General features: G+C 37.8%; 1 protein-coding gene across 1 annotated transcript; it reads right to left on the reverse strand.

Moving 5' to 3' along the window:
• Positions 1-1785: 1785 nt before the first annotated feature.
• LOC102715745 (BTB/POZ domain-containing protein At1g30440) lies at positions 1786-6747 on the reverse strand. The gene is made up of 4 exons (XM_006650274.3): positions 6175-6747; positions 4644-4713; positions 2839-4026; positions 1786-2666 (listed from the first exon to the last, which is right to left on the reverse strand). Exons 1-4 carry the CDS (start codon positions 6234-6236, stop codon positions 2112-2114), a joined length of 1875 nt encoding a protein of 624 aa, XP_006650337.1. The 5' UTR covers positions 6237-6747; the 3' UTR covers positions 1786-2111.
• Between the last annotated feature and the right edge of the window lie 6288 nt (positions 6748-13035).

Consider the following 13035-nt stretch of genomic DNA (forward strand, 5'->3'; position numbering starts at 1 on the left):
AACAAAAGGTCACGTCGAACGTTTGACCGGATGTCGGAAGAGATTTTTGAACATGAATGAAAAAACGAATTTCACGGCTCGTCTGGTAACCACGAGACGAATCTTTTGAGCCTAATTAATCCGTCATTAGCACATGTTGGTTACTATAACACTTATAGTTAATTGTGCACTAATTAGGCTCAAAAGATTCATCCCACGATTTCTTCTCTAACTATGCAATTAGTTTTTATGCTCCATTTAAGTGTCCAACAATTCGATTTGATGTTTTTAGGAAAAACTTTTGGAACTAACCGGGGCCAGTCGGACGACTCCAGCCTGGTGGACTTGACTGATTGCATCTTCCGTTATCTACTTTTTCTTTTAAAAAAAAGAACTTTGATGAACATTATTAGTATTTGGTTTCCAGTTCATTAGTCCTAATACATGTAGACTGTAATTCTTCATATAACTCTATCCTGGTAAATTTTGATGGTATCCTCAGCTTAATATTCCTATTACTACTCTGGCCCGTGAGTAGTAGGAATTCAGTGAGACGAATATCTGAAAGTGGAAGATTTGTTTTGTATTCAAAACCCAGACATATTAGTTTGAACGAAAGAATCCTAGTTTGCAGATCAGATCTAATATCAAAAGGTCCCTAAGGACTGAAAACACTAAAAATCTTTCGTGTGCTAGCCTATGTCACTCCAAAACCATCCCAGTAAGAATGCGTTTTCAATTGCCAGCTCTTTGATTGCTTGAAGCATTAGCCTGCTTGAGGTCAAAGATTCTTCTTTGTTGTGTGGTAGGAGTTTTAGAGGTCCTAATTCACATAAGCATTTATATCTCACGATCTCATATCAGATAGCTGATAGTGATGACAACTTCAAAGCATCCATAATGCAATAACTAGAATTACCTATATAATTAAATAAGTTATCCCATGGAATGAAAGATGACGTAACAATTAATTAAATGAAAAAAAATCATGTCATGTATTAAGACATAGTTTCACAACACCCAAAACATAATGAGAAATGACTAATATTAAATTTATACGTGAATTAGTAGTATTATCTAATACTAGCTTCTTTATAACAGAAAGAGTATAGAAATAACTAGTCTAGTATTAGGATTGCTCTCATAAGTGAAACTAAGCAGTTGAAAAACGAATTTAAAACACTTTTTAAAAAACCATGAATAGAAAGGTTTTGCGTAATAGTAGAAGTTTGAAAAAAATGCTCATTAAGGGCCCCTTTGAATCACAGGGATGTAAAAACAAAGTAATAGGAAAAACATAGGATTCTAACAGGAATGTAAGTGTAAAACAGAGAATTACAGAACACAAGAAAAACATAGGAATGACCGTTTGATTGAACCACAGAAAAAACACAGGAATTTAAGAAGAGATAAAGACACATAAGATTTTTTCCATGAGGTTCTATCTCATATTAAAATACCTCCAAAACTTATATGAAAAGTGACATTCTATAGGAATTTTACAAGATTTCATATGGTTCATTCCTTCGATTCAAAGGACATTCCTTTGATTCAAAGGTCTTTATAGAAAAAATTCCTATAGAAATAAAATTCTCCAAAATTCCTACGAATTTCCTTTAATCAAAGGGGCCTAATCAATTCGTCACAACAATCACACACAACAGCCAGGGAGTCATGCTGACAGGCTGACAGCACTACAGAATTTGTCTCACTGAACTGTTTGTGTTGAACATTCAAACATTTTGGTACTGGAAAGCAAGCATAAGTTACAGATCAAGTCCTTACAGCCATGAACTGATTCACTTGTACAGTTGTACTAAACTCCAGTCAAAAGAGAACATCAGATCCTCATTCTTAGCTACACATTTTCACTCTCACTAGCACTCAAAACATCGCAAATATTCGCCATAAGGAACTCAGTCACAGACCACTACACCCCATGCATTCAGGGCTTATTCAGAACGGAGAATTTTGGAGGAGTTTCACATGAATCCAACTGATTCCTGTGAAAATCCGGTAAAATTCCCACCTTTCCGAATGAGCCCTGACCTAAAGACCTAGGAACATGAAAGAAGTTAAAAAGGTAATTTAACACCGAGCTACAATTACAAGTGAACCGCGAGGTTCAGGTTTCAGGCATTTCCTGAAAGCTGCTTCTTTTGCTTTGATACCTTTGCTTGCAGCTTGTCCAGCTTCGCGCTCATGCTCTTCTGCTGCTCGCTGACTGAGCCCTCCTGGGCGCTGCACATCTGGGATTTCAACTTCAGGTTGAATTTCTTGGGGACACGCGAAGCGATCCACCCGGTCTTGCCACGCCCCAGCTTCTGGATCTCCTGCCTCATGTTTGAGCACTCCTTCTCGAGCTCAGACAGGCGCATCCTCATGTTGTCCATGCCAACCTTCAGGACCTGGTTCTCCCTTACAGCCGTGGCCCATCCCCCAGCCTCGCCTGACGTCGCGATGCCGCTTCGCAGTGGCCTAGATCCCTCGAGGTTGTCGGAGACAAGCAGGCACCCGGCAATTGAGGTTCGTAGCTGGAGCTGTTCAAAGAAGAGGACTTGCACGACGACGCGCAGCGGAAGCCTCTCGTTCTGTGCAGCATGGGTGCATGCTTCCAGGGAGAGTTTCTGACAGTCCATTAACCGGCAGAGCTGCTCCCGTTCAGCTTCTGATAGCCAGGAATGTGCCTGTGAGCAATCCAACGTTAACATGAAACAGACCATGAAACAGACGCAAAGGCAGATTGTAGACAAGTCATGCTCAGATGTTCAGTTTCCTAAGGCAGAACACTAATTATTGTCGTTGCAAACAAAGATTGAGCACAGCAATAAAAAATAAATACTAATATAAAATATTTACCTTCAAATATATATCAATGGCACGATAAAGCCCATCATCTAACGGGCGGGCATACTCAGGCACAGCAGATGCCAGAGCTTGAAATTTTGGAAGTTTCAAATTGATATCTGGCGCAATCTCTGCAAGATAGCCATCGATTAACTTAGCAACAGTAGTGATTGGTGCCAAAGAAGGGGAAGCCATGACATCATCCAAACATGGGGAGGTGGCACCATTGGCCTGGTCCATTGCCAAAAAATGATCAAGAATCCTTTGCACGCACTCGACATTATACAGAGTTTCCATTGTGTAGGAGAAATTTGGCAACAGTAGATCCTCCAGAGTGGCATGGTCCAGTTGCATGCCAATTCGTTTCTCTAAGTTTGAAATGCAAGTGGAGCTGACTTTGAGAATCATGGCTGTGCGAAGTAGCCCAAGCAAAACTCTTGTAGATGCTAAACCCTTCTGAATAGGCAATAGTCTATCAATCTCCTCAAGTAAGTTCTTCTGTTCTACCTCAGACAGAGTAGCAGTCAGAGACACTGCTCCCATGCTATGACGCCTATTTAGTCCTGGGATATATTTTTTAGCATAGTATGTCAAAGATCCTGCAATAATCTCAGGTCGGATGCCACGAGACTCCATGGTAGAAATTAACCTCTTGTACATGGGGAAACTCAAAGATGACGCATCCTCATACCACCAGTTTGAACTGAAGTTTCTGGGCCTGGCACCTGTGCTGATCCCATTCCACAGTACACTGCCACCAGGGCTTTGCATGAGGCTATGCTCCCTTATTGGCCAGCCAAAGAGGTTTGGATCAGTAGTAGCCTTCGATGCTAATGACTCAATGCATCTCTTCACAATTTGCAGGTCTTCAGCATTAGGGAGAAGATCTTCACATGTTTCCAATGCTTTCAGAGAATCTTTCCAGCTACGAATGACAACTTGGTTAAGGAAAATCTCTGACTGCGCAATCAAGTTGTCCTCAGTTATTTCTTCAGTCATTTGGAGATGTTCAGAGGCACAACGTAGGTAAACAACATTTTCAGATGAGAGTTCTATTTTTACTCCATAGCAAAACCTTGCGACTAGCTCAAATGACTTGGCACCCCCAGGTATGTCATTTAGTCTGATGACACATTCTTCCTGGTCTGAAGTCTCCTCTATCAACCTTTCAAGAAAGGCACTTTTTGAAAGTAAAGGGAACTGCAACAAAATTGTACTTGTAAAGAACAGCCAGAGAAAGTCAAGGTATGCAAATTAAAAAAAAATGCAAGCAACAGGCGGTTGAATAGATGCATTTTTTTAAAAAAATTTCCACACATCAGCATATATATTATTTAAATGCATGCAAGCAACTACCGGTGAAAATATATACATGTTGCTTGTAATCACCACATCCATTATATGCATTTAAAATTTTCTTCTACACGTATGTGCAATGCACGCAAGCTACTACCAATATAATTGTTTGTGTGTGAGTGTGTCCTACTAGTTAAAAACTAATCCTTGTATTATGTATTTACATTTGTCTTCTACATCTAAACCTATATGCGTTGCTTGGATTTTTATAACCAATATTCTTGCCCATATGCATCTGTACGTGACTAATTTATCCTTATCTGAAAAAAGGTGACTAATTGATCCTATGTGAGTATAAAAATTTTAGATTGATGCTGATTATTCCTTTAGTTATTATTCAGGATATAGTACACTTATTTGCTCATTATAACGCGTGGGCACTATGATAGTTTTAAAAAATCTTTAGTTGGAGCAGAAAATGGGGAGATAATTTACAGATTTCATAGAAAAAGGCATATTACCTTATGAAGGTGGAAAGACATGTCTCCAACCTCAACAGTAATATCGCTGGGAAGTCCAGTTGTACAGAACCTAGGAGATTTGCAAGAAGAAAAAACAGTCGTCATCCAGATTGAGTTGAATCACTTAATTTACTGAGAAAATGAAACGTAAATGCTGCTTGGAATGAATCCCTAGAGGCGAATGTAAATCTCAAAGCAATTTTCAACGTGCATCCTATTTAGAATCACGCAAAATACCTTGTATAAGAAAATACAGGTAAAAATGGTCCGTTTTGGATTGACCTGACTATCTATTGCGTAAAGAATAAATCGTTCATAATCTTTCTTTAGTCTAATAATCATATAACATTCGATTAGTACTATTTGTAATATTATAATAAATTTCTTACAGAACAAAAACAGTCATCAGCTAAGAAGCAGTGCATAATTCTCTTAATATTTATTGTCCACAAGACAACATACAACGTCATGACTGTTTTATCCCTCTAAGCAAAGGCACATCAGAGTATTTAAGACTTAGATTCAACAAGTTGAAAGGAGATTGATTGAGTTTGAAAAATAGAAAGCTTGATTGGTCCATTTGAAAATAAATCCAAACCTGCCCCCATCTAAATAATTACATGATGGTTACAACTTCTCCATTATGAGGAACAGTAGCATCTCACTGCCAACTAATGTGATGTGGATCCACGAAAGGCTTCACGAGCCCTCCCCATAAACTAATTGCACAAGCAGTCAACTGCAATTAACAAAAATCTTTGTGGACAGAATAGGAATAATTAACCCACCAGCTTCAACGTCCCTAATGCATTTAGTTTGTGCAATGACGCACTAAAGGGATGATTAAGGGGGGAGTTATCACTCAGAATTTCATATGGAGAAATATGCAAGATTCAACTCTAGCGTCGTATACACTGAAAAGTACAACCTGATATAAAGATATCAATTCTAAAGAACTTGAAATTCCAAATTTTGGCAACAATTCAGTTTTGCACAACAAACACAACTTCCGAAATTCAGGTGTTCACTTCCATTTTTTTTCTCCTCTCTCGAATAAGCGGAATATTGTTATTGTGCTTGTATAATAGATAGCACCACTCATGACAAGCAAGGAAGCAAGCAAACCAACCCTGCCAAGTGCTAATACAGCATCTTGCAATTGTAATCGACTGAAGAAGCGAGTTGAGCAAGCAAAAACCAAACAAATGAAAGAAATGCACCACCAAAACAACGCAGCCAAAAGTACGGGCTGACTTCTGAATAGTCACACTCTCATAAAAGAGTTTTTTCTACCCATCCATGCCCAAAAATCATAAACCCGCGGCAAAAAGGAACTTTTTTGACCAAATTTTCGTACAATTTGTCTCCCCCTGTCAGCTCTCAGCCTCTCAGATAGCAAAAGAAGAACAAATAATGCAAACAAGGCCGAGAGCCATTTTACATATCGCAGCCGCGCTGAACAACACATCAAAACGCAGAAAACTTAGGATGAGCAGGAAAGAACTGAACAACAAAAAGGCAAGAGCTTTACCATGCCTGCCCTTGCCTTCTGAAAGCATCAGGCTTCGATCCCAGCTTCAGGGATGACGCCATCCTGAACAGATAATCTCTCCGAGCCTCAAACGACGCCGCCGCCGCCTAAACCAAGCGCAAACCGCTGAAGCCCCAGACCGCCACTCCAGTCCAGAGCTCAAACCATGCGTGGCCTCCAAGAACTCTCCCCCCCTCTCTCTCTCTCTCTTCCAAGAACCGAAGCAGAAGCAGGGTCACTCACCAATTCATGGCCCTCTTTCGGCCACCAACTAATCCAACTACTCCAAAACGAACCAAAGAGAATCAAGAAACCACAAATGCAGGCAAGTTAATGGTGGTGGGGGGGATCACAGTGGGAGGAGAGGAGGCCAGCCAGGCCAGCAGCAGGTGGTGGTGGGGGTTTTCTTGAAGAGATCAGTTTCTATTCTGTCTTGACCCTCCTCTTGCCTCTCTCTCCATCTCTCTCTTCTCCTGTGTGGGTGTGAGTGTGTACTAATCAAGCTTTGAACCAGGAGGGCAGTTGGTGTTGCTTTGTTTTCTTTGGGGTCTTTTGGTCCCAAGTACAGTACAGGACCCAGAATTTAAGTAAAAAAATAAAGAGGGCAGCAGTAGTAGTAGCAAATTTTATTTTGTTGGATATTAATACTCCAGTACCAACTGTACCAGGTGAGAAAAGGGAGAAAAAGATGAGAAGAAACAAAAGAATTAGGTCGGCCAAGCAGCAAGCCGCCAAACAAGCAAGAGAAGATGTCAAAAGGATCCTGAAAGTTGATGATGAATCAGGTCAAACAGATCATCTAGTAAGCTACTACCTCCGGTTCTCGTGTCCAATATTTGACCATATATTTTATTTAAAAATCTTTTAAAAAATTTAAAAATAATTAGTCACATATAAAGTACTATTTATGATTTATCATCTAATAAAAACAAAAATATCAATCAAAAAAATTTTTTGAATAAGACGAAGAGTTAAAAATTATAGGTAAAAAGTGAAAAATTGGTTTATTTTGGAACGGAGGGACTACTATCTACCGGTACTACTACCTTAAATCATCATCAAAGAAAAAAAGACTCCATTTTTGCAACTACAGGATGAGTTCTGATAGGAAAAGATTGGTCCTTTTTCTTATGCAGGAGAAGAATGGAAAGCAAAGAGGAGATTAGGAATCCCTTTTGAAGAAAAGGAAATCAGGATTAAGAAGAAGATGCGTGGATTGCTTGGAGAGGTTGGGACAGGGGAGCGGGCGGCATGGGTAGTTGGCGCAGGATGGAGTTTTAAATGGAGCGCATTAAAAGTTCTGGAGATCTGGGGCTGAGTGCACAGAGATTCGCTGAGAGAGAGAGAAGGGGGCTGCAGTACAGACCGGCAGCTTTTGTTTACGCTGCTTTCCAATCAATGACTAGAACGTGTCTTAGTATTAAATAACTAAATAAGTTATCATTTAAGATAAAAGAAAATGCGTGAAATAAATAAATAAGGAAAGAGAATGAAACCATGTCTTGCATAAGACATATTTTTTACGCAACATCCAATATATTATGTGAGATAAGTAGTATTAAATTAAAGTATAGAATAGTGATATTTGTATTAAATGAGTAGTGTCTAGTACTAGTTTATGGATGATAAAGACTTTATAAAAACAAATGTTATGGGTTTATGGGTTAGAAATACCCTTACTGCACGCATTAGCGACTGCTTTGTCCTCTCCAAGTTTAAAAAAAAACATTATAGTTGCAGTTTATATCTAGAAAGAGGTAAAAAATGCCTGATGCTACAAATTTGCCCCCCCTCCCCCGGTTTTTGACGACCGGCTGTCAACCCGAGCTAGCAAATCCATATTTTTTTTCGCGCACTTCCCAAACTAACTGGAGTGTTTTTTTGAAATTTGTAAAGTTGATTTAAAAATCGTATTAATTTATTTTTAAAATTTTTAATAATTAATAATTAATTAATTATGTACTAATTTATTATTGTGTTTTTTGAACGGGTTAATAAGCCAAGTGCCGAACAGGGTAACGTCTGAATTTTAAGAAAAAAGAAATGCGACTAATTTTAAAGAATTTTGCTATTTCTGTCCTGCTATAGTTTGGGTGGTTGTTGTTTTACATATATTTTTTTATAGAATACACTTTAGTTGTTTCAAAATTTCCGTGAAATCTTTCCTAAACCAAAATAGGAATTTTCTTTAGCTCCAAATGAGGCCTGAATATACTACAGAATTGTTGCCTCGCTATCTCCGCTTAGTCGGTGTTGAAAATTTTAGACGGGGCAAAATTTGTTCTATGTGCTATATGTGCTATGTAGGGTCTGATTGGGAAACTTTAGATTCTAAAAAATAGCTGCTTGGTAGCCAGCTTCTGAGAATCTGGAAAAACTTCTAAACCTACCTTCTTTAGCTTCTGGATTTTCTTAGTTCATTTTTTAGAATCTGTAACTACAGATTCTCAAAAGCTATGGACCGTTTAGGACAGTTTCTGACATAAACAGCTTTTGGGAAAAGATACAGTAAAAAAAAGCTCCCCAAACAGCCCCGTAGTGTTCTTTCATGCGTAAGCGGTTTTGCTGGGTTACATGATCTATTGTACGTGTCATTTAAAACAATTATTTCATTGAATAAAATTGTTTGTGGAAATCCAGGTTACTCTGTACTTCAAGTTCAAAAAAAAGGAGTTGCCGTTTATCTCTAATATAATTAAGAGGTAAAAATGCCTAATGTTTTAGATTGCACCTCCAATTTAAGATGGCGTCTGATTTTAAATAAAACGAAATGCGACTATTTTTTAAGGATCATGGTACTTGTATCGTGCTATAGCTAGGTTTCCTTTAGGATAGAGAATTTTCACGAAAACAGTTTAATTTTCTTCAAATTTTCACGAAATTACTCCAAACCAAACCGAATACGCATTTTATCAAACTCTAGATAAGGGTTGAGTACACGATAGCATCGTTGCCTTGGTATCCCCGCTTCGTCGGTGTTGAAAATTGTAGGCATGACAAAAATTTCCGGCGTAAGCGTGTTCTTGTCCGGATTTGCTCCATTGCATGACATATGAATATACGTGTCATTTAAACAATTGTTTCCAAAGGATAAAAATGTTATGGAAATCTAGGTTACTCTGCTTGTTTCATGCGGTATGTTTTGAAAATAATTGTCATCTTATTTGCACTATTTAATTCCCCTTGGTCAATGTAGAAGTATAAATATACGATTTTTTAGCAACCACTAGTTCCTTTCTTTATCTGTTCAAAATTTTAAAAATGAATGTTACTTACTAAAGTGGAGTGGATAACTGAACGTTCACATATGTACACCTATTTTTTTTTTCTACGGCTGGTTTCAAGGGCAAAGTTTAATTCCTATTACCTTCATATTATATGGATGTCAATGAATCTGAATATATATAAAAATTATATTCAATCATAGATATATCCATCTAATGAGAGTTAAAATATGTTATATTATGTAACAATAGTATTCTAGAAACGTCGGCAGGAACGCGTCTCTACGTAAAGATGTCATTATTTATAAGCACAAGAAGAAAGATCCATAGTAACTTCAATATTTTATTTTTTCGTATTCAACATTTGACTATTCGTCTTATTTTAAAAATTTATATAAAAACTTAAAAAATTAGTCACATATAAAGACATATTTATATTTTATCATCTAGTAAAAATAATAATATTAATCGTAAAAGAATTTTAAATACGACAAAGAGTCGAAACATTATAAAAAAACTGAAAAAATAAAGTTATTACCCTAAACAGTACATTCTTTTTGTCTAATGTGGACATCACTACCACCGTAATTGTTTGATTGATGGGTGCAGCTAAGGCCTTATTTAGTTCAAAATAATTTTCCAAAAAATATCACATCGAATTTTTAGACACCTAAATAAAGCATTAAACATAGATAACTAAAAAATTAATTGCATATTTATGGAAGAAATCTTGACATGAATCTTTTGAGCCTAATTAGCCCATGATTATCTATAAGTGCTACAATACCAACATGTGCTAATGACGGATTAGTTAGGCTCAAAAGATTCGTCTCGCGGTTTCTAGGTTAGTCGTGAAATTCGTTTTTCCATTCATGTCCGAAAACCTTTCAACATCCGGTCAAACATTTAACGTGATATTTCTTTCAAAAATTTTTAATCTAAACACCAAACACCAGCTAATGCCCATGTGAGTGGCGGGAGATTTGAAGAAGGGCCCTTTTTTTTGCTACAGCCACAGGTCAGCACGTGCTAATGACGTCATACGGCACAAGGTGGTGTTAGCTAATGCCCATGTGAGTGGCGGGAGATTTGAGGAAGGGCCCTTTTTTTTTGCTACAGCCACAGGTCAGCACGTGCTAATGACGTCATACGGCACAAGGTAGAGAGGGTGGTGTTTAGATTGAGAAAATTTTTTGAAGAAATATCACGTTAAATGTTTGACCGGATGTCGAAAAGGGTTTTCGGACACGAATGGAAAAACAAATTTCACGGCTAGCCTAGAAACCGCGAGACGAATCTTTTGAGCCTAACTAATCCGTCATTAGCACATGTTGGTTACTGTAGCACTTATGGATAATTAATGACTAATTAGGCTTAAAAGATTCGTGTCAAGATTTCTTCCATAACTGTACAATTAGTTTTTTGGTTTATCTATATTTAATGCTTTATTGAGGTGTCCAAAAATTCGATGCGATGTTTTTGAAAAAAAATTTGGGAACTAAACCAGTCCTTGGTACGAGTTGAACCAATCCCTCGGTAAAAAAATCGTAATTAGAAATTTATTCTTTTTGAATTAAGTGAGTATGGTCCATCAGGTAGAACCGGAGAAACACCGTGGTTATAAAAAAAACAAAAATACTCTCTTCGTTAAGAAAAGTCGTCATTTTACCACACATCACATATATCAATAAAAGTTACAAATACTATAATGCATTTTTATTTTTAAATCCTAATGCACATGTTCTCTTCATTTTGAATTTCTAATGAAGTTTCTCCCATTTACCAAACACCAATGCAACAGTAGGAGTATCATGAAGCGGTATATACTAGCAGGAGTATCTCTGTAGGAACTGCTGTATCACCAGAGTAAGAGTAAGGATGAAAACAGCTCGGACACTATCTTTACTATTTTTATTTCTATTTTTTTTTTGAAATAAAAAACCTCGAATACGAAAACAAAATCGAATATTATCGTATACGAAAACATGACGAATTCGAATTGGAACGGATACGAAATACTCATTACGTTTGAAAAATAATTTTATCTTTTACGTAAGGCACGTATACCATTAAGGAATAAAAAACTAAAATATTTTCTATTTTATTAATTCCTAATACAATTGCCGGCACCTTATTTGAATTCAATGTACATGTTTTCTTATTTTCAAAAAAAAATAAATTCAATACAACAATTACCTAAAAATAAACGTATTTTAAGATAAATAAGATAAGATAAAAATAATCTTATTTTTATGACAGAGTGAGACACAATCTAATACTCTTCCGGTTTTTTATACAATATCAGTAAATTTTTGGATCTACGTTAAACATGTGTTTCATTCATAGATTTTATAGATTTTATGTAAATATATGAAATTGTAAGTCGTGTTTAAAGTGATTTTAGTAATTAAACAAATCACAATAAAATAACCAATAATTATATAAAATTTTTAAATAAAACAAACTGTTAAACCTAGTCAATATCATGAATAAAAAAAACCCGGAAAGGGTGTACATTTACGGGTTGTTTAGTTGGCAAAAATTTTTAGTAAAGGGGTCACATCGAACGTTTGACCGTATGTTGGAAGGGGTTTTCGGACACGAATGAAAAAACGAATTTTACGGCTAACCTACAAACCGCGAGACGAATTTTTTATGCCTAATTAATTCGTTATTAGCATACGTTGGTTACTGTAGCACTTATGGCTAATCATAGACTAATTAGGCTCAAAAGATTCGTCTCAAGATTTCTTCCGTAACTGGCAATTAGTTTTTTGTTCATTTATGTTTAATGCTTTATTTAAATATCCAAAGATTCGATGAGATGTTTTTAGAAAAAAATTTGGGAAACTAACGAGGCCTTAGCTTCACTCAGGTTGCGTTGATGATCGCCGTAGATTATACATTAGGCCATAGATGAGATTTCGGTCCGCAGGTGAGGTGAAGTTTAGAGCAAGCAAACATTCCTCCTCCCCATAGCCGCCGCAGAAATAAACAAATCCGTAAGCACGATCGCCAAGCGAGCTTGCTTGCACTGTGTGCGTGCGGTGCAGATGCCGCTGTGCCCCGTCCCGGCGCGCGAGCGCAGCAAGCTATGCGCATATCTACGCGTGCGCGCCATGGTCAGCTCTCTCTTTCGCCGCGCATGGGGATGCTCGTCGGGGAAGACGAGTCAGCGCGCGGCATGGACGCGCGCGATTCGTGCGTGCCGTTTAGTCCACGGGCGCGCGCTCTCCCATGCGCGCACGCACATGGATGCCGGGCTCGCCGCGCCGGCAAGCGAGGGCATCCGGCCTGCCACACGGCCAGATTTCCCAAGCCGCGCGCCTCGGCGGCGGATTGATGGCTCTGCTCGACCGACGCCGCCCCACGGCGCTGTGTGCGTGGACACGGAGAGGCGAGCCTGCCCTTCGGTTCTACGGCAAATTAAGTCTTTGGAGGTGTTATCGATCAGGTTTAGTAAGAGATTAAGTCGGCGGTTGCTATTGAGTGGAATTTCTATGCAAATTTGCACCGTATAGCAGAATGATACTCCCTCCATATTTTTATATATAACATCGTTGACTTTTAAAATCACATTTGATCATTCGTCTTATTCAAAATTTATATCCAAATATGCGAAATTATAATGCATAAT

This window comes from Oryza brachyantha, chromosome 3 (genome assembly GCF_000231095.2).
Source record: "Oryza brachyantha chromosome 3, ObraRS2, whole genome shotgun sequence".
Lineage (NCBI taxonomy): Eukaryota > Viridiplantae > Streptophyta > Magnoliopsida > Poales > Poaceae > Oryza > Oryza brachyantha.